We start from the raw sequence: 22,554 nt of genomic DNA, 5'->3' as shown, positions 1-22,554 counted from the left end.
CGGCGATGGCTCTTGGGGCTTTCCTTGTCTGATTAGTTTCAAGCATGGTCACCAAGTTTCCAAGATTGCACCTAATCCAGGGCAGGTGTAAGTGCAGATACTGACTTCTTCCAGGTGTGCCACTCCACTGTGTTTCCTGCTTGGAAAGCAGTAGTGGCAGGGTGCTGCAACGAAAGTCAGATTAATAAAAAAAAAAGAATGATCTGGTGGTGCCCATAGAGCTGCTCCTTGAGGCATCGTCCTCGTGTTCACAGCATGTCTTTGTCACTGCTTTCAGTAGGTGGTGGAGACAGGAGGATAATGTGGTGGAGCTGGTGTTTGCTGCAGGGAGCATCTTCCTTTGCAAAAGCTGACTGAGCATCATTCGTGAATCACTTCACAGGTGTTTTTTATAAAGATAATTGTTTGCTTAGGAAAACGGCCAACTTTACCAAGTCTCAAGCACCACCATGTAATTCCAGTGAAGTGAAAGACTGAAAAAATAATTAAAGAAAAGGGAGGAGAGAATCAAAAAAGGTTAGGTACACCTGACTCAATTACTTGGCTGTCCTGGAAAACTTACCCAAAATAGATGGTCCTGGTGGTTTTGGCAGCTTGTACTTTACTTGGCTTTGGGAGTGGTTGTTTTCTTTTTGATGGATAGGTCTTCTGGCCAAAGCTTTAATTTGGTTCTACTTTATCTATAACAAGAACAGAGAAGGATGTTGCTTCTGTGACTGCATGCGGTGTATCTGAAAGAAGTATTCATGCAGTCTGAAGATGTGTGCTATAGAAAAGGTACAGTTGGCACAGATTTGCAGATTAGTCCTCTGTAAATTCTTATATGCCCATCTGTCACTGCCTCCTGAAGTATTTTGGCATGGATAGAGAGGGCAGTGCTGTGTTTGGAATCCCATCTCCGGGTGTCCAGCTGGGCTTGGCTCTGCTCTGGGGAGGATGTCCCAGAGGAGGCAGGAGTGAGGCTATTTGGGCTTCTTTACCTATTTGTGTTTCTTCACTTGTTTTAAAATCCAGCACTGTGTTAGTGTCTGTCTGTCAGTGCTCATGTTGTTACTTCATCCTCAGATCTTTCTGAAGGTTGGATATTATGAGAAATAACTCTCAGGAGTGGTGATGCAGTGGCACAGCTGCCCGGGGAGTGGTGGGGTCTCTGACCCTGGAGGTGTTCACGAACCATGGAGATGTGGCACTGAGGGATGTGGGCTTGGTGGGGGTGGGCTGGGTTTGTTCAGTGATTGCAGGTGAACTTATGCTGTCAGTGCTTCTGGACATGGGTGGGAAGTTAGCACTGCTGCTTGTGAGCAGGTGGCTGTGCTTTGGTGCATCGAGGCCAGGCTGGGTGCCTGGAGAATGGAGGGGCTCTGCCTGCAGCTTGTGATGCTCTGCCCTCTGTTTGCCACTGCTCTTGCTGTTTGCTATTTTGAGCAAAGCTAATGAAATTAAGACAAAGCAATTATTTGACTGAATTAATGAATGAGGCAAACTCCGTAGAAAATGAAGTGCTTCTATTTTAATGTTTCAAACTGTTATCGTTTGTCTATTTTCTTTTTGATGTTGCCACTCAAAGTGATAATCCTGGTGTGAAGTTGAATTTTAATTTCAGAGATGTGAGGTAAGTTAAGGTTGTTTTTTTTCTTTCTTTTTTTTTTTTTTTTCCCCAGCGTCAGGAAAGACAAAGATAAATTTGAGTTCTGGGCAAGAAATAGAACAAAGAGAATATTGAAGAGCCGAGTGACATGGCAGAGCAGATATAGCACCCATTGCTAAATACTTAATGTGGATAGGCTTTGTGGCAGCACGGGAGCCCAAACTTGCTTCTGAAGCAGGAAATGTTTCTTTAGTTTGTGGCTGTCACGTTGTGTACTTGGGATGGTTTGTTCTCAAGCACGGTGCGCTTTGTCTTTTGCTGTTGTTTTTCTCAGAACGCGCTTTCCAAGTGTTAAATGGTTTTAAGAAATAGCATTTCCTCATGCAGGCACCAGTAAGACCTGCACTCTTGAAGTCTGAAACGATGCTGCCTTTATGCTAAATCTTTGCTGTGTGCAGCAGTGTGTTTCCTCAGCCACGCCAGGCTCCTTTTGCAGGTACGTTATTAGCTTCTTGCACAAGAGGGAGGAAAGAAAGATGTTTACTGGTCCTCTGTGAACTGCAGTAAAGTCTGTTTTCATGTTGCTTTTTAAAGGAAAGAAAATAGTTACTTGAAAGTAGGAACCAAGACTGGAAACAGTCCTGATCTCAGCCTCCAGTGTGTTGAGCCGCTCTTCTTGGGTTACTAACTTAAAGTGGACAATATTAAGGCACGTATTAGACACTGCACAGGGAACTTCCTGATCTAAGCAGGCAGTATCAGTGCAAGACAAGATTAAAAAGTGTTTTGCTGTTTCAGGCACGCAGTCTGAAAATACAGAGGCCTTTCCTAGCCCAAAGTCTTGTGTGATAGAGCAGCAGGGAGGTGCTTTGCTGTACCCTTGTAGTTTTTTTTCTGCAGTATCTGATTGCTTTACACTGGTCGCACACATGCATGCTGCAGACAAGGAGTTTCCAGATGTGCTCTGTGTTGGCTCCGTTCTACTCTTCCAGATGGAAGTAGATCAGAACAACATCGAGCCCTACAGGGGAGAAGTCCACCCAGAGGGCACCCTTGAGAAGGCTGTGTTCTTACAGAGACCAGGAGCATCATCCACTGATGCTGAGCATTTCTGTATGGGAGGCAGGACAACCTCAGCCTAGCCAGAAAGCATTTGTCAGGGTAACAAGCACAAGACAATCCCACGAGTGAAGCACTAGGACCTTAAAGCTTGTCAGCAACATTAAGGATCCAAGGAGAGAATTTCAAAGCCAGGGCTTCGTAGGGAGGTGGTTGAATCACCATCCCTGAGTGTGTTTAAAAACCATTTGGATGTGGTGCTCAGGGACATGAATTTAGTGAAGGGTTGTTAGAGTTAGGGTAGTTTGGTTAGATTGTGGTTGGACCTGATGATCTTTAAGGCCTTTTCCAGCCTGAGCATTTCTATGAATCTGTGAAAGAGAATTTGGAGGTGCTGTTCAGAATGAAGTGCCTCTGAGTATTCTGAAAAACAGCATTTGGGCTACTACATACCATTACTGGAAGTGATTGTCTGACATCTTCAGTAAGGTGGAAAGCCTCTGCTTTGTCTTGACTGTGGGAAGGTCTGCGCTCTGGGAAATTAAGTGCTTTGCTTGATGTTGCAGAGAAGCTTGAATGCAGAGGCAGGAGGTGAGCAGCTCACTGTGCGATCACAGGAGCACCTTCATTTCCTGGAACGTGATTGATTTGCTCCAAGCCATGGCATTAAATCTCAAGCTTCTGAGAGGCTTTTTGTTAGCTTGCCAAAATCTGCCGATTACACAGATATTCAGACACTGTAAAAGTACCATAAACAGCAATATTAGGGTTAACTTTACTTCCTCAGCAGGCTGTGTTTTGTCTAGGCTCTGAAACCTAGATATAAATATGCAAGCTTGCAACCTGCTCTGGGATTTCAGTTCCTGGCTGTGATGAAGGGCAGAGATTTTATTTTGCTTTATTTTAATGTGATTCCTGGAAGAAGTGACGTTAGTTCCCAGAGGAGCTTAAACCTATCTGCTCGGCCTTGGAGGACATCAGTGCGTTGGAGTGGGTGTTTGTAGTCTAGTGAAGCAGAGTGGCAGATGCGAGCTGAAAGGAGTAGAGCACAAAGCTGCTGGAGGTTGGGGTTGTGATTCCATGGCCGGGGATGATGGCAGCAGCCCTGTGCTGTGCTGCCAGGACACATGTACCTATAGATAAGTCATTCTGTGCAAGGCTTGAGGGTTTCTCTCACAATCTAAGAGAGGCTTTGGGAAGGAAGGTTACTGGGACAGGCTGCTCGGTACAAAACTCAAGGTAGGAAGGTGGATGGGGACTTGTACCACCTACATGCTACTCTGTATGTGCCCAGACTTCCTCCAGTATTTAAACATCATCTTTCCTGTCTTCTCTACTCTTCAGTTTGTGTTCTGAATTAAGATATGGCAACCATTCTGGAAGAACTTCTGCAAGGGGTGGGAAGAGGAGAGTAAGGACAGGAGCTTGAGGGACAAGGAAAGGCAGCAGTAAAAGTGCTGAGACCAGCCGAGCCTGTTTGTAGCTAGAATGTGGAGCAGTTTTTATGCCAGAATCTCAGCTCTTTTCTGCCGTCTAGCTGTGAAACTTGTTGAGCCGGTGTGTCCCTCTGTCATCAGTGCTGTGTGCCCAAGGCCACAGATGGAGAGCAGAGGGGAAAACTGCTGTGCTTCCAGTGGATGTGAACTTGTTCTCAGTGATGCTTTTGTTTCGTTAGAAAACTAGAGAGATCATCTTAAAAACAAAACCTTTTCATTGCTAAGGTTACAAACTGAAACCCTAAAATGCATGGAAATGCTTGAATTTGTATCTGAAGTTTGGCCTTCCTATATGTTCATGATGCAGACTCTGATTGCAGACTAGCCAAAGGCAGAAAGGCATTTCATCTGCATCGTGCACAGCTCTTGGCCCTTAAGAGAGTGGTGAGTTATCTGGGCCCCCGTCTGGTCCTGCACATGTTTTTACTTTGCGTTATTTGAGGTCCTGTGTTTCACGTCCAAATGTTGGATAAGGCAAGAAAAGCAAGTCCTTCAGAGAGGCACCAATATCCCATCCAAAGAGCTGATGGTATGTTGCACATCTGGGCAGTCTCGCAGCTCAGTTGAGCTGGCTGTTAGTGACACAGATCCTACAGAAAGCACAATGAAATCTGGCTAGTTTTCATAGAATCATAGAATCATAGAATCACTAAGGTTGGAAAAGACCTAAAAGATCACCCAGTCCAACCGTTCACCTATTCCCAATAGCTCCTACTAAACCATGTCCCTCAACGCAACATCCAGTCTTTCCTTGAACACCCCCAGGGTCGGTGATTCCACCACCTCCCTGGGCAGTCCATTCCAGTGCCTGACCACCCTTTCTGAAAAGTAATACTTCCTCATGTCCAGCCTGAATTTCCCCTGGCGTAGCTTGAAACCATTCCCCCTGGTCCTATCACTAATGACACGAGAGAAGAGGCCGACCCCCAGCTCACTACAACCTCCCTTCAGGAAGTTATAGAGAGCAATAAGGTCTCCCCTGAGCCTCCTCTTCTCCAGGCTGAACATTCCCAGCTCCTTCAGCCTCTCCTCATATGGCCTGTGCTCCAGACCCCTCACCAGCTTTGTTGCCCTTCTTTGAACACGCTCCAGGGCCTCAATATCTTTCTTGCAGTGAGGGGCCCAAGTGAGGGGCCCAAGTGAGGGGCCAAGTTTCCTTCCAGCTTGTTTTCACACCTCACATTGTGCCAGCACAGCTGTTTGTGGGGTGCACAGCAAACCAGATTTGGATATTGATCAAGCTGAGATGTGACTGTAGAAGGAGACAGGGTGCTGCTATTCAGGGGAGCTGCTTAAATCATTGTAAGTGCATTGTTGTGAATATTGCACTGCATTCTGACTTTCATCCTGTTTCTTTTGAGCCTAAACAAATTTCCTCTCCACGTGATCCTTCTCCATGGAGGCAGTGGGAGAAAGAAGAGAGGAGCTGCAGACAGAGGTGTTCATCACAAGCTGATGGAGAAGGTGACTTTGATCATGTTCACCCAACTCTGAATTGAATGTCTATGACTGAGAGGGGTGAGATGGGAGAGCCCTTGCAGAGGCAGGAGCAGCAGTGGAAGGAGCTGTGAAAATCAAATTGGTTGGTGGTGCTGGTGGATGGTACGGGGCTGGTGAAACCTGCCAGGTCCTTAGAATCATGGAGTTGTTTGAGTTAGAAGGGTCTTCAAAGGTCATCTAGTTCCAACACGTCTGCAATGAGCAGGACACCTACAGCTCGATCAGGGTGCTAAGAGCCTGGTCCAGCCTGACCCTGAGTCTCTCTTCCTTGCATAGAAAGAGATCTTGAGCCAGTGCGAGCAACTCTCTCTACATGTAGCATCTGGCATTCTTAGAAGCTGTATTTGCGTGGATTTGGGACATCTGCTTTTGAAATCTTGGAAACGTGTCTCAGAAATGGAAAAATGTGTATTGCAGCAGGAAAACCCTGTTGGGGAGGAGCTGAGGAGGGGGTTAGGTATTTTCCTTGCAACGCTACCATCATCTTCTCAATGAGAAGAGGTGCTGCCTTTTGACAAATATCTTTGTGGCAGCAGCAAGCTTGGAGCACAAGGGGCTGAATTTATTATTATTATTATTTTTGACAAGTGCTTCTCTGTGGCAGCGTTTCGCTCAGCCCATGGTGTGTGGGAATCTGCGTGGGAGAGCGACATGGTAAACAAGCTGCTTCTTAAGGTTGTTGCAATTCGGGAACTTATTAGCAAGCTGCCATATGGAAATCTTGTGAGCAGCAGGGATCGGCGGTGCAATCAGAGCCGAGCGTGCGGCCACAGCGCTTGGGCAGGGTCCGCCCAGCCATAGGGTGGCCTGTTGGCAGGGATGATCCAGCTGTTGCACGGAGGTGGAGGTGATTCAGGCGTTGGTCATCCTTCTACACCAGTACAAAGCCAGAGCCCAAGTAAAGGCTTGGGAGAGGCTGAGGCATTGGTGATGGCTACTGCGCAACAGCAGTTGGCAGCCCAAGCAGCAGAACGGGAGACTGTTTAATTTGTCTGATTTAGTTAACTTTCCCAGTTAATCCTTTCCTGTCTAGTTTCCAGTTGTGCTTTTGGTTACATTCTGCTTTCCTGATGAAAGGTGCAGCGCCCTTAGTAAGGAAACTTGAGGTTTTATCCCAGGGATGGCTGTGATGTTGAGTAATGTGGTTGCAGTTTGTGAGACTGCTGCAAGATGTTGGGTCCTTCTGGATACAAGCTGCTGCAGCAGGCTTTGTGTTCATCCCAGTTTCATTATGCATTTTGCCTCATGTTACATAAAGAATATATTTCTCTTTCCTCTTTGAGGCTGATGTATAGCCTGCATCTCTCTGGAAAAGTTGCATTGCCTAAATAGTAATACGTGAATCTTAAGCAAAGCTGAGTGTAAAACCACTCTTGTTTCAGTGCGATTGGCTGACTTTCATCCAGAAGCTGATCATGTAGCCCTGAAGAATGATGTCCCTAGAGCATCTACCTAAAAGTAGCTTTAAACTGCATCTGTTTAAAAATAGGTGCATCTCAGAGCACGTGCCATGCTGTGTAGGTATGGCATCTTGGTAGGATGTTGTAATCCTGCTGTGGAGCTGCCCATGAGCAGGAGTTGCTGGTTGTTACGACACATGCAAGCCCTGGGGCATCAGGATGAGGGGAAAGTTCAGGATCTCCCTGCTGCTTGCCCAGCATGCCAATTATGTGTTTCTCAAGGATTTTGCACAAGAGCTGGATAACTTTGACCTGTAAGTGCTGTCGCTCCGTAGGTTCTACTTGTGCCCTTCACCAGGGCAGAGTAGTTTGAAATCTTCTAATGCTGTGGGCTTCTGGTGAATGAATTAATCGTGGAAGAGATCAGGGTTGCTTTGTTAGTTTTATTTTCCTGTTTTTAATGAATAATATGCTTAAATGGCTTCCTTTCTTAGTAAATCGCATCTCAACATGTTTCTCTTCAGTTTAATAGGTGAGAAGGACTAAGAGGAGGCTTTACAATGGAAATTCATTTGCTTAAGCAGGAGGAAATAATAATGAGTATAAGTAATGAGGGGAGGAGGAATTAGTGTGTTAAGTCTCTATGAGTAATGCAGTAAGAAATACCACGCTGCTAGAAGTATTTGCACATCTTAAAGTGAAGGGGAAGATTTTCCCCATCTTACGGTCAATCTGAGGCTACAAGCAGATCGTAGGATCATTAAGGCTGGAAAAGACCTATAAGATAATCTCGTTCATGCCCACTGCCCATGTCCCTCAGTGCCACATCTCCACAGGTCTTGAACACCTCCAGAGACAGTGACTCCACCATCTGTGCCACTGCATCACCACTCTTTATTTAGGAAAATAAATTTTTCTTAATATCCAAACTGAACCTTCCCTGGCACAGCTTAAGGCCATTCCTCTCTTCCTGCTGCTGTTATGTGGGAGAAAAGGCTGACTCCCACCTCACCACGACCTCCTTTCAAGGAGCTGTAAAGAGTGATAAGGTCTCCCATGAGCCTCCTCCAGACAGTATAATCCCCATTCCCTCAGCTGCTCCTCCTCCTGAAGGATCTTGTGCTCCAGACCCTTCACAGCTTTGTTGCCCTTCTCTGGACACATTCCATACCTCAGTGTCTGTCTTGTAGTGAGGGGCCTGAAACTGAATACGGATCTTGAGCTGCAGCTTAATCAGAGCCAAGTACAGAAGGAGGATCACATCCCTAGTCCTTCTGACTACAATATTTCTGATACCAGCTGGGATGCTATTGGCCTTCTTGGCCACCTGGGCCCTGTTCAGCCAGCAGATGTACTGCTCTGCCTGCAAAGCAGATATTACTGGCTATTGCTTGCTGTTAGTGCAGTTCAACCTAATTTTATTATTAATATTTTTAATTAGAGTGGGCTTTTTGCTGTTGTTGTCTGCCTCTAACACAGCTCAGCGTGGCAGGATGGGGCTATGGTGGCACATGGGGCTGTGCTGGTATCTCGGAGGCTGTGGGTGGGGGAATCCATGGTGAGCAGGTAGAGGTGCTGGGGCTGCTGTGTGTTCACCCAAACCAGCAGCATCTGGGAGATCACATGCAGTTGCAGCCAGAGGGAAACTCGTATCCACCCAATGGCTTGATGTGAACCGACTGATCTACCCTGCTTTTCCAAGCCATGTGGGCATTGCATGCCTCCCGCTGGGTACAGGCACAGGTATGAGCTGGCCTTCCAGTTATGGTCTCTGGTTCTGAAGGGCTCAGGTCAGTATTGCGGATGCCTGCTCTCTCAGGCTTCTCCTTTAATACAAAATAGAAACCTTCTTACCTGGCATATTCTCTTGGTGCACGTTGAGGCATGTTATCATCCCAGCCTGGTGTCTCTTTCAGGAGAGTATCGCAAGGTTAATATCCCCAAACTAATGCAAAAACTTGCAGAGATGGAATGATAAAAATGAACTTAAGGAAAGCATCTCTCACTGCTGGCAGAGAAACACACACAGGATGGAAAATGGAGTTGTCCTTTTCCTTCTCTCACAGTGGTGTAGCTGTAAAAAGATGGGAGAGGGAAGCGTGGGGAAGTGGCTGTCCCATCAAATACAGGCTAGCTGGCATGCAGTGATTTCCCTTTCAGAACCCGGTCTTCCGTGGCATGAGGTTGTTCATGTTGTTCATTGAATCTTTTGTTATTCTCCATACTCCGATACTCACTGCAGAAATGAATGAAGAAACCTTTCTATTCATACTTTCCAGCTTTGCACAATATATTGCAGTGCTTTCTTTGTAACTGTCAACATCCATAGGAAGGCTTACTAAAAAAAAAACAAAAATCCCAGAAGGGACTTGTAAAAGCAGATGTGGAGAATGTTTGAAAAGCTTCATGGCAATCTTGATAAAATACTATGCAAAATAACCTGTGTAGAATTCGCAGTTGGTCTGTAGGCTCTCACATGGCAGCAGCATACACTCTTGCTGGTAGCTTTAAGTTTCTCAAGCTGTCTTCTTCCTTCTGGTGTTCTCACAGAACTTATGCAAACATAAAAAGCAGCTGTTCCTCCTGCATCCTTAGCACTTAGTACTTGACGTATGTCTGCTCAGCATTGTGATCTCTTCCTCACCTGCTGGCACCAGGGCTTTGGTGTTGCTTTATCATTCCAGAAGTAAGCTTGTAGTGGGATTTATAGCAGTGGCTGCATGCTGTCATGCTTGCTAACGCTGATTGAACTTTGTTGGTCCTGTTCTCCCTGCTGCTGCACGCAGCCATCATCATTCAGCCTCGTACTCAAATACTACCGACTGCTTAGAGCTGAGATGAGTTTATGTCCTCAGCCTGGCAGGGAGGGAAGGAAAGAAGGAAGGAAGGAAGGAGGGTTTGCCCTACTTCAGCACGTACGTGAGAGACAAAGGCCTTGCCTTGACTACAGAATTCATGTGATTTTGTGCTCTGATTGGGGCAAGGATGATTTCACATTTTGTGCATCTCCAGAACTGCTGAGAATTCTGTTCCATAGTGATGAACAGGAAAGCTCCTATTCTGGAGAGTCAGAGCATCGTTTTTCCTCCTTGTCCTTTAGGACAGTATTTACTAGTTAGCATCATAAAAGATGAACTGCCCATTAAAATGGCCTTTCTGGGTAGTGCTGGCAGAAGACAGCCCAGTCCAGTTAGCACCAGCTAGTTCTTTGGTCTTTGTACCAAATGTCTCCCACTTTCAGAGGAGGAAGCAGCAACAGCTGGTTCAAACATAAGTCCCAACCTCTATTTGATGTGCCATGTGTGTCTGCTTTGCAATAAACCTCAACTGGGATTTGAACTAATCTCTGTTCTTGCGCACAAACTGACAGAAACTGCAGGACAGAAGCTTGGATGGTTGTGAAGTGGAAGAGAAATCTCAAGTAGTTATCAAGTTCTGTGTGGATGTGGCTGTCTTCCCTTGGCAGGTTCCTGTGTTCAAGTAATTCTTGAAATGGAAACTCTGAACGTCTGCAAAAAAGAAAGATTTTCAATCTACAGTGTGTATACTGGGGAAGCAGAACAGTCAGCAATGAAAATACAGCTTTAGGTCATAGCTTTTCAATACTTTTCCCATTTCAGAATTGGGCTATCAGATTCTTTGATGTTGTGCTGTGTTTATAAGGTTCTAATTAGAAAGGCTTTCTGTGGTTTTGACTATCCATGAGATAATGATGATAACCATAACTCCTGGTTAAATGATACAGAGTCTTCATAAAGGATTTGTTCATAAGATAGGGTGTTTTCTGGCTTGGAAAATAAACACCTTAGCTTAACCTCTGTTTATTTTCAGTCAATGTGAAGAAGCCTGCTTTGGGTACATATTGAGAGAGCTCTTGCAGCACTGCTGGAAGGGATGGGTGCATGTTCTCCCTCTGCCTTCCATTTACTTCATCTGATTTTTGTGTTCCTTTTCTAAAACCCCCCAGTACTACTTGCTGGTAGGATGTGTCTAGGTGACCTTCACCTATGTGGTTATGGCAGCAGCAAGGTCAGGCTCCACTAGATGAGCTACTGCAAGGTGCAGCTTTCCCTTACTGCTGCGGTTACAACGCCACTGTGAGAGCTAAACTAAAAAAACACCTTAGAATAAAATAACTAAAACGGAAACTGCTGTTCTACAAAGGTTTGTGAAGGAGTGAATTCTCTCCAGCAGAGCTTGCTTTGTCCTTCCTCTATCAGGAGCTGAGCACTGGCCAGGGCTGCTTGCTGGATGCAGAGGGTCATGGCATTCAGTGGTATGGATAAGTAGCTGTTGCAATGGTTACGTTTAATTGTCCTAAAGGTCTGTGTGGAGAGACAGAGGAGGATGTCTCTGGCTGGGAAGGCAGGCACAGGTAACTACTGCCAGGTGCAAATGTGTGCAGATGTCTGCTGCTGGCATGAGCATGTGTTAGGCACAAGTGGAGAGGGGGGAAGTGGAAGTATTTAACTTTGTGGTTGCTTTTACACCTAGCTAGGCACAGTAAGTACCCCGTAGTTACAGGTATCTAAATTTAACCATGAATGCAGACAGCTCCCATCGCTGAGTAAAATTACTTGCTTGTTTTTATGACAGTATTTGAACTGTTGGTTTGGTGCTTTACCAGAAATTAGAGGCTTTCAAACGTCTGTGTCTTCTTAAGTGGTCTGGAGCAGCTTTGTTCTGTGAAATGCTGTCTACACACAGGAGGAAAACACAAATTCTGTAGGCAACTCTCCAGAACGCAGAACAGGAAAACTTCTGCACTGACTTCGTGTGCCATGACACTACCGGTGTGGGGACTGATGCTGTGTCGGTCATCCAGTCCAAGGGCAGGCTGAAGATTCACTGCTTAGTGAGGGCTGGCTGCTGGCAAGAAGGTGTGTTTGTCAGCAGTGTGCTGTCAGAGGGATGAGCTCACACACTGTGGTGTGGTTCGTGGAATTGCTGGAGATTTGTTCTATGGGACGTGACTGTGTATTTGGGTCGGTCAGATCATGTGATAGATGGCCTCCACGAGGTGTGCTGGGCAATCCTGCCCATCTTCACTCCAGGAAGCATCAGGAAATGGGAGAACAGTTAGCCAGAGGGGTTGATTGCTTGTTAGAAACACTGCAGGCCCTGCAAAGCTTAGATTTGTTAGAATTTAATGTGAAGTGGATGTAAGCATGGGCAAGGATTACCTATAAGGTGTGCAGCATCTGAAGAAATTGGTACACACTACAGCACTACAGTGTGGGAAAATGTGAAATCTGAGAAATGCTTTAAATGTTAATGATGTACATAATGGTGTTTAGGAAAAAAAAGGTTCTTAAAAAAACAAAACCAACCCACCAAAACTCAACTGACTCATGGCGTGTGCTTTAATGAAAAGTGAATCATAGAATCGTATTGCACTGTATGTTAGTTCAAAAAACAGTAACTAAAGGGTCCTTATTTGGATGATTGGGAAGGGGAAGGGTATTCCCACCTAATGTGTGTCTGTAAGTTGGAAGCTGTAGCACTGCATAATGTGTCGGTGGATGGAGGCCAAGACAAGGCTCAGGACAGGCCTGGCTTGTGATTCACCAGTGCAGGCAGAGACAACGTGAGCCAAATGGGGAACGTGTTCTCTTAAAGTCTGGTAAATGGGAGATTTGATCCGAAGAGCAAGAGCTGCTGGGCTCCTAATGGAGCAGTGGTATGAACCCAGCTGGAGACTGGGCTGCTTTTTTAGGTAATTTGCTTACAAGCACAAGTTCTGAACTCCAGCACTGGGGATTTTGCCAACTGAGGTTTGTGGCTTTAATTCAGAAAAGCTCTTATGTTTATGCTTACACCTAGATCAAGGAGATGTTCACTTGGATTTGAAGGTGGCAAATTCCAAAATAATACAAGGAAATTTCATTTTTATTTTTTTTCTCTCATGTGAAGTTTGGGCTCAGTGAAGGAGCTGGCTCTTTATCTCTCTCGGGGAAGAGGAATGAACTGGTTGACCTCTTGAAGTCCTCCTCGTCATGTTTTCCTAGGGCAGATAACAAGGCTATTGAAATTGTGCAATGATGATTGAATGTTGGGAAGGGATATTAAACCTCCGCGCGTCAGCTCTCACTTCAGGAGATCAAAATGACATCTTGTGTGGGGAAAAGAGGCCGATTGCCTCACAGCTGCAGGGTTCCTCCATCTTGCTGTCATGTGTTTCTGGTTGCCCGCTGACAGGCAGGATGCTGAACGAGATGGACCGATGTTCTGATTCAGTCTGGCACTTCCTGTGGTCCCCTGAGTTCTGTTGACTTCAGTGAGAATTAAATACATATTTAAGCACTTCCTAAAAGGGCAGGCTTTTCTATGCCTGTGTCTCTGAGCAACTGCTTGAAGCTCAGCAGTGAAAAAGGCATGTTTCTTTTAAGTGCTTGAATCAGCCATACCACATCCTTTTTCTGTTTTCATGAGAAAATCCTTATTTATAACGTGCTTCCATTTTAAAAATAAATGTAAGCTGTGTTACGGGCTGACCTCCGTGTCACAGTTACGTCATCAGGTCTGAAGTTTCCCTTTAGTGCCTGTGGAAGGGAAGGGACACGTGCTGGAATGACTGGTAGAATGCAGCAGAAAAATGTGAGCTTTATGGCTGGCTTTGCTTCGAAACCTGTGTGGCAAGAATACTGAGAGGAATACATCATGTGTGTTGCATCCCTTTGAAGTGGCTGGGTTGTGCAGTGCAGGGATGGCTTCCCTTATCTCCACTCTTACAAAAAGGACCAGGAAATATGCCTGTGATGTGGGATTCCTACACTTCAAGCCTTGATCAGGCTGACAGGTTTTTTTGTTTTGTTGGTTTTTTGGTGTTTTTTTTTTTTTTTTTTTTTTTTTTTTTTTCAGTGGTTCATCAACAAAGCCATTTGAAAGCAGGGAAATGCCCTGCCCCCTTTTAGTGGGTAGATGAAGTAGTAGGGTAACAGCTGTGTTTGGGTACTGCTGCTGCTCAGCAGCTCTGGGATGATCAGAAGGCTGGGAAGTTTTCAGACCGCCTGCCTCTTCCTGTGCCCTTCTATCTCTGCAGATGGGTTTGGCAGTAGCTGGCTTTTGTCCTGTAACACCTTGCCCTTGAAGCAGGAGTCCTGCAGCAGACCCCAGCTTGTGTTCTCAAGATGCACTTGTTAGCGGGGCCTGAGCCTATCCCTTGGAAAGCAACTAACTTCAAAACTGAATTTCATTTATTTCTTCTGAGGCGAGCATGGCCCAGATGAGGCTTTGATCTGGGATACTCAGATGAGTCTGACTTGTTCTGCACAAGGGTCCCAGAACCAGATGGCTTTTAAGCTTCGATTTTCAAGTCAGATGTCTGCTGCTGTATGAGAATGACTTTCTTGATTGAGAGCTCAGCTTTGTGTTTTAAGAGGGACTTGTTTTATGTAAAATGAGCTTTACTTGGAAGCTGTGATGTGGCTTACCTAAACCTTGTCAAAAACAAAACAATTTTGAGATGATGGGGTTCTTAAATGCCTATAGCTCCTGAGGTCTTGCTCTCTAGAACTATAAAATATTATCTACCCTTTGGGAAACAAGCTCTCTAGAGAAAAAGGAGAATGGCACATACTGCACAGCACATGGTGATACAGGAGCATAGCATGAAGTACTGAAGGTGCATGAGCACCAACAGTGCTTGCTTTGGCTCAGCACTGCCCTGTAGAGATGGTCAATCTGTTGCACGCAGTTAGATTTTCACAAGTTATTGCCTGAAGAGCTGTGGGTGTTGATAACTCATTGAGCCTTGAGCTTCTGGTCTGCTTATGCTTGTGAATCAATGGGTTGGTGGCATGTCTCAACAGGAAGAGGAGGGAGAGAAAGGTGGGAAGGTGCAGTTATTTCTAAATGAAGAATTAATCTTCAATTGTGGTGACAGTTATGCACGATGGCACTAAACCTTTGTTGCTTTTTGTTGCGTAGGGACCCTCCAGAGGGATCGCATTTTTAAGAACCTCACTCGGAAGCGCCAGCGGGCCATGCGAAGGCGAGTGCATCAGGTGAATGGGCACAAATTCATGGCTACCTACCTGCGACAGCCAACCTACTGCTCACACTGCAAGGAGTTCATCTGGTAAGAATGGATCGATAGTAGTGGTGCAGACTTTCCAATCCTTTCGTAGTCTGGCGGTGGATGTGCCATTCCAGATGCTGAACTCATCAAGGGCTACAAAAGTGATTCCCCTGCCCACCAGGATTGGCAGGGTGCATTTACACTGCAAACCAGAGTCTTCTGCAGAGAGGCCAGAGTTGATGTCTAGGTTGGTTGCAGAAAGCCAACAGGGAGAGTGTGGAGACAGGACAGTGTTCCTCAGCTGTATGTGCAGATGTTATTTCAGGAAAGAAGTAAGCCCTGCTTACTGGAGAATACAGAGAGAAAAAGAGTTTGAGCTTGAAAAACTAGTGAAAATGCCAGAGAACAGAAAAGCCAGCAAAGGTGTAAGGTGTGGGATGATATGTGAGGGGGAGTAGGCAGAGCAAGAAGAGAAACTTATATGTCTCAAAAGAGTGTGAAGTGGGAGAGAGAATAAGAGCATGTGGGCTGTTGGGATCAGTTTAAGTAAGTGTGATGGGTGTTGTAATACAGTATTTTAGAAGCTAGAGTGAGAGGGAATGTGAGGAATAAATGGACATTGACAGCATTGCACTGAACTCTGGCCCTTAAAGTGCTTTGCTGTCATCACGCATGCCCATACTGAATTGCACCATTATTGCTGTGCTGTTTCAGTCCAGGGATCTGGTCATCTGGGATCCTCTTGTCTTTTGACTCTCTTTTCTGTAAGTGGTCTACAGGTAGGCTGGCTTTCTGATGTTAAATTATGTTCATATTTTGTTTTGAACAGGGGCGTGTTTGGGAAGCAGGGATACCAGTGCCAAGGTAAGGTGCTCAGCTCTTGTACTCTGTGTCTGTCAGTTGTGCTGTCTCAGGAGCGCTCCCCCTGCTGCTGCTTACAAGCCTCTCTGAAATCACCACTCATATTCTCCCACATCCAGCTGAAGCCGAGCAGCTGTCAGGCTGTTGCCTCGAGTGCCTGCAGGAGTAATACCCATGTTCATGCAGACATACAGGGATCTGGTTGCTGTGTTTCACCCAGAGTGTTCCCCCTGCACAGATCCACTGAGTTGCACTTGAAATGTGCAATGCCTGACTAGGCTTGAGACCCAACATCCCTTCAGTGCAGTGTCTGACTGGTACTGAGGCACAGTTACTCTGTTTGAATGGCCACCTTATTGCTGTCTCTCCCTCTGTGGCTAAACAAAGTTGTCAACGGTTTATGGGCTGGTCCGGCCCAGTTCCGTGACCAGCAGGGCGGAGGGATCTGCGGATCCGCGCCTCTGGGAAAGGGGAAGCAGGGGACCCCAAAATACTTGAAAACAACAGCACTAATCTGAGGTGGAACAAATGATTTTACTAAATATAGTATTAGTAAAATACAATGAGAGAGAGAGAGAGAATCTGTTTGAATTGTATAGACCTCACCACAATGCTGGGGTGAGAAGTGCAGTCCAGTTGAGTGACTGAAGTACAGACGGCAAAGTGCAGATGGCGAAGCGCAGGCAGCGAAGCGCAGATAGCGAAGCGCAGACAGCGAAGCGCAGGCGAAGAAGAAGGATCAGGTGACCTTGCATGGAGTTATATCCCCTTGCTGACCGCAAAGCCTCCTGGGGAAATGCAGTTCTTCTCCGTCGGACGAACATTCGGCAGATATCAAACCCCACCCCCAGTGCATTACATGATGTTATGGTGTGGAATACTGATGACCAAAAATCATAAAACCATGACATTCCACCCCTTATTCTACATCACTACATCATGCTTAACACATGGGATTACAGACTGCACTCCCCCAACATCAAATTCCCTTGTGGTACACACTGAACATCCCCGTTTTTCTGCATCACCCACCAGGTGGACCCAGGTCCCTGGGCAAAGACAGTTCCGCGAAGAGGTTTGCCCTTCCCAGAAGCAGGAAAAACCCAAACTGCTTTTCCTAACATGTTCTTTACATGTACTACAGGGACCTTATCTCCCTCTACAATATGTAGGGAGCTGGATTGGGTAGGACCATCTCGACTGATTGATCCTCTGGTGTTAACCAGCCAGGTGGCTTCTGCCAAATGCTTCTCCCAGTGTTTAAATGTTCCGCCACCCATTGCTTTCAACATGGTTTTTAACAACCCGTTGTAGCGTTCGATCTTACCAGAGGCTGGTGCATGATAGGGGATATGATAAATCCACTCGATGCCATGTTCTCTGGCCCAAGTATCCACAAGTGAATTTTTAAAATGAGTCCCATTATCTGACTCAATTCTTTCCGGGGTGCCATGTCGCCACAGGATTTGCCTCTCCAGACCTAATATGGTGTTTCGGGCGGTAGCATGGGGTACTGCATATGTTTCGAGCCACCCGGTTGTTGCCTCCACCATGGTGAGCACATAATGCTTACCATTGCGAGATCGTGGCAAAGTGATATAATCAACCTGCCATGCCTCCCCATATTTGTACTTTTGCCATCGCCCTTCCTCCCAGAGAGGTTTCATCCTCTTAGCTTGTTTAATTGTGGCGCATGTATCACAGTCATGAATGATTTGTACAATGGCATCCATAGTTAAGTCCACCCCTCGGTCTCTGGCCCATTTGTATGTTGCGTCTCTCCCTTGATGACCTGAGGTCTCATGGGCCCACCGAGCTAAAAATAACTCACCCTTGTTCTGCCAGTCCAGGTCTATTTGAGCCACCTCAATTCTGGCAGCTTGGTCTACCTGATGGTTATTTCGCTGATCTTCTGTAGCTCTACTCTTGGGCACATGAGCATCTACATGACGCACCTTTATAACCATATTTTTTGTTCGGGTAGCAATATCTTTCCATAGGTCAGCAGCCCAAATAGGCTTGCCCTTTCTTTGCCAATTATTTTGCTCCCACTGCTGTAACCACCCCCATAAGGCATTTGCTACCATCCATGAATCAGTGTAGAGATAGAGCATTGGCCACCTCTCCCGTTCAGCGACATCTAAGGCCAGTTGGACAGCCTTTACCTCTGCAAATTGGCTTGATTCTCCTTTCCCTTCGGTGGCCTCTGCAACTTGTCGTGTGGGGCTCCACACAGCAGATTTCCATCTGCGATGCTTTCCCACAATACGACACGATCCATCTGTGAACAGGGCATATTTCTTTTCATTCTCTGGTAATTCATTGTATGGTGGGGCTTCTTTAGCACGAGATACATCTTCTGCTGGTGGTGTTCCAAACTTTTTACCTTCAGGCCAGTCCATGATGACTTCTAGGATTCCTGGACGGCTGAGGTTCCCCATCCGTGCTCGTTGTGTAATCAGTGCAACCCACTTACTCCAAGTGGCATCAGTAGCATGATGGGTGGAAGGAACCTTTCCCTTGAACATCCAGTTCAGCACTGGCAGTCGAGGTGCCAGAAGGAGCTGTGTTTCAGTACCGACTACTTCGGAAGCAGCCCGAACCCCTTCATACGCAGCTAAGATCTCCTTTTCAGTTGGAGTGTAGCCCTCCTCCGACCCCCTGTAGGCTCGACTCCAGAATCCCAAGGGTCGGCCTCGGGTCTCTCCTAAGGCTCTTTGCCACAAACTCCAAGTGGGGCCTTTCTCTCCAGCAGCAGTGTAGAGGATGTTCTTCACATCCTGTTCCATCCGTACTGGCCCCAGGGCCACAGCACGGGCTATCTCTTGTTTAATCTGCTCAAAAGCCTGCTGCTGCTCAGGACCCCACACAAAATCATTCTTCTTCCGTGTCACCTGATAAAGTGGGCTTACAATGAGGCTGTAGTTTGGAACATGCATTCTCCAAAAACCCACTACACCCAGAAACGATTGTGTCTCTTTCTTATTAGTGGGGGGAGACATGGCAGTGATTTTGTTGATCACATCTGTCGGGATGTGACGACGGCCATCTTGCCACTTTATGCCTAGGAACTGAATCTCCTGGGCAGGTCCTTTCACTTTGCTTCGCTTAATAGCAAAACCAGCACGGAGAAGGATCTGGATTATTTGCTCTCCTTTCTCAAAAACTTCCTTTGCTGTGTTGCCCCACACAATGATGTCATCAATGTACTGTAAGTGCTCAGGAGCACCTCCCTGTTCCAGTGCAGCTTGGATCAACCCATGGCAAATGGTTGGACTATGTTTCCACCCCTGGGGCAAACGGTTCCAGGTATACTGAATGCCCCTCCATGTGAAAGCAAACTGTGGCCTACATTCTTTGGCCAAAGGAATGGAGAAAAAGGCGTTAGCAATGTCAATGGTGGCATACCACTTAGCTGCTTTTGACTCCAGTTCGTATTGGAGTTCTAACATATCTGGCACAGCAGCACTCAATGAGGGTGTAACTTCATTCAGGCCACGGTAGTCCACCGTCAGCCTCCATTCTCCACTGGCTTTACGCACTGGCCATATGGGGCTGTTAAAAGGCGAGTGAGTTTTGCTGATCACTCCCTGATTCTCTAATTGATGAATTAACTTCTGAATGGGGAGCAAGGAATCCCTGTTGGTGCGATACTGCCGTCTGTGCACCGTTTTTGTAGCTATCGGTACCTGTTGCTCTTCCACTTGTAGCAACCCCACAACAGATGGATCTTCTGATAGGCCAGGCAAAACAGATAACTGCTTAACACCTGTGTCTACAGCAGCTATTCCAAAGGCCCATTGATACCCTTTGGGATCCTTAAAATATCCCCTTCTGAGGTAATCAATACCAAGTATACATGGAGCCTCTGGGCCAGTCACAATAGGGTGCTTTTGCCAGTCTCTACCAGTGAGGCTGATTTCGGCCTCCAACATAGTCAGTTCTTGGGAACCTCCTGTCACCCCATGAATATAAATTGATTCTGTCCCTTGGTGACTCGAGGGCATTAGAGTGCACTGTGCACCAGTATCCACCAGGGCCCTATATTTTAGTGATTCTGATGTGCCAGGCCATCTAATCCACACAGTCCAATAAACTCTATTATCCCTTTCCCCCCCCTGGCTGGGGGCAGGGCCCCTCTATTTGTTACCTCCGTTGTCTGCAGCAACTGGAGCAATCACCTTTCTGGAGAAGTTCACCTTGGTGGTTGATTTGTCTTGTAATTCTTTTACCCGTGCTTGAAGTGCTGGAGTAGGTTGCTTATGCCACTTCTTCATATCTTCTCCATGGTTGCGTAGGTAATGCCACAAGGCAAAACGTGACGTGGTCTTACTGTTGTCACTTGTTCGAGCAGGAGGACGTCTTCTTTTGATAGCTGAGACGTTGGATGACACTGACTGGGAGGAAATCAAGTTGATTAGCCCCTCAAGTAGGCTGTTTTGGGAATTCTGTTCCTCATTGGATGTATCTGTTACCACCATGTATTCATCAGCATCAGGCACGATTGATAGTTTACCTATTATATCTTCTTGTTTGTTCTCCATTCTGTCCAGCTTTTCAGCTACTTTTTCAATGGCTGAAACACAAGCTCGTAGAGGGCTTAAATGTAACTCAAAGTCTTGAAGTTTATTAAGCAACTCATTTATAAGGGGTCTTCTTTCCCCTCTGCCATACATAGCTGCAAATGTACTGGCGTACCTTTCTGGTGCAGTCTTTGTGAATGTACGCCACATGTTTGGTGTACACCTGGCTCTCTCGGGATCATGCTCTTGGTCTGGCTCATCAGGAATGAAATCGGGGCTATGTAGTGTTTCCACCACAGCACATTCTCTCAAATAACGGATGCCTTCTTCCATATCAGCCCATTTCTTCTTCTCAGGCATCAGATCGTCTTTGAAGGGGTATCTTTCTTTTACAGCTAACAACATCCGCTTCCAGAGGGTGAAGGCCTGGTTCTGGCATGTACTAATACCTCTGTCAATGGCTGAGTCCCTAGCAATGCCACCCAGTTGGCGAGCTTCTCTACTATCTAGCCACACACTGTTGGCCCCATTGTCCCAGCATCGAAGTAACCAAGTAGCAATAGGCTCATTTGGGTGGCGTGAGAAGTCTTTTCTCAGACTTCGAATTTCATTCATTTTCAGAGATCGATCAACAAAGGTAACAATATCTTGCTCACCTCTTGCTCTTCCAAGACTTCTTGCCCTTGTAGGTGTTGGTGACCGTGGTCTTACTGAGGGCCCCTCCCCTGGACTCAGAGGTGCTTCTCTTGGCCCTCGGAGCCACTCCTCTGGACCTCTTTCCTCCTCTTTTTTCTCTTCTAACTGAGTCGAGATTCGCTTTGTTTTCCGTCCTCTTACAGGGGCAACTGACATCGATTGTGGTGCCTCCTGTGGTTGATCAGGTTGGTCAGTTCCAATGCTCTCATCCTCCAGTTCAGCTTGGAGCTTGTTTCGTTCGATTATGACAGTATCTAGCTCAGATTGGAGGGTGTGTTGTTGAGATTGAAGATTGTCGAGCTTGGATTGCAGGGAGTCTCTCTCAATTCGGAGGGCATCTCTCTCAGATCGGAGGTTTTTCCTCTGGAGCAGGAGACTCTCTCGCTCATTTTGAACTTTTTCCCTGAGACTCTCCCTTTCAATTTCAGAAGCTCTCTCTCTCTCCAGGATAGTATTGAATAAGGCCCGATAAGCATTAGCCAGGCCCCAAATCATATGTGCCTCCTCAGAACTGCCCAAGCCGCAACATTCCTGCCTTAAATAGCTGTTTAGACTCTCGGGGTCTTTCAGGTGTTCTGGAGTAAAGTTCCATGAGACTGAAGATTTCCATCTGTCTAAAGTCTTTCCCAGACCTCTCCACACTCCCTGCCACTCAGTATTCTCTGGTTTTGGGGAGGACATGCTCAAAATATAATAAATACTAATACTGAGCGAAATGATGAGCAATACATTCAGGGAGATTAGTAATGCGACTAGGTGTTCATTCAAAAACTGCATTACAGGCTGAAAGGTGAGACTGGAAACCTTAAAAAATCCCAGTCCTGTAAAATTGACAGCTGTCTCCGGAATTGTAAGCCACATTGTACTAACGTGCCAGGTCCATATTTCCACCCATGTTTTCAATTGATTGTATATGCCGATTGCTCCATAGAGCAAGGTGGCCAGCTTAATTAATGCCCAGTATGTTTTGAGCATTAGGAAAGAAGAGGCAGCAGCGTGCAGCCCTTTAAGAGTCAGTTTCACTACAGAAAGCATTTTTTTTTTTTTTTTTTTTTTTTTTTTTTTTTTTTCTTTTTTTTTACAGAGGCAAGATAGTAAAGCTCAGAGTTTACAAATATCCTACGATACTGGCAGTCCGCCTGGAGTTCTCAAGGTCACGTTTTCAGTGAGTAGTGGTAAAACAGATAAGCTTTCCCAACGGAACTCTCCGAGAGCAGAGAGTCTAAACAGCTAGAAAGCAACTGTTGCCCGCATTCTCCACCAAAAATGTCAACGGTTTATGGGCTGGTCCGGCCCAGTTCCGTGACCAGCAGGGCGGAGGGATCTGCGGATCCGCGCCTCTGGGAAAGGGGAAGCAGGGGACCCCAAAATACTTGAAAACAACAGCACTAATCTGAGGTGGAACAAATGA

General features: G+C 46.2%; 1 protein-coding gene across 1 annotated transcript in view; it reads left to right on the top strand.

The window, feature by feature from the left end:
* PRKCH (protein kinase C eta) overlaps positions 1-22,554 on the top strand; it is a gene marked incomplete at both ends in the record, with an annotated part of 114,151 nt that overhangs the window by 26,517 nt on the left and 65,080 nt on the right. The window contains 2 exons of the mRNA XM_079536653.1: positions 14,973-15,123; positions 15,893-15,927. Coding sequence (XP_079392779.1) covers positions 14,973-15,123; positions 15,893-15,927 — 186 coding nt within the window. The remainder of the gene's footprint in view (positions 1-14,972; positions 15,124-15,892; positions 15,928-22,554) is intronic.

This window comes from Tetrao urogallus (genome assembly GCF_951394365.1).
Source record: "Tetrao urogallus genome assembly, chromosome: 6".
NCBI lineage: Eukaryota > Metazoa > Chordata > Aves > Galliformes > Phasianidae > Tetrao > Tetrao urogallus.
Note: the sequence above shows the minus strand (reverse complement) of the source record. Positions and strands in the feature narration are given on the sequence as shown.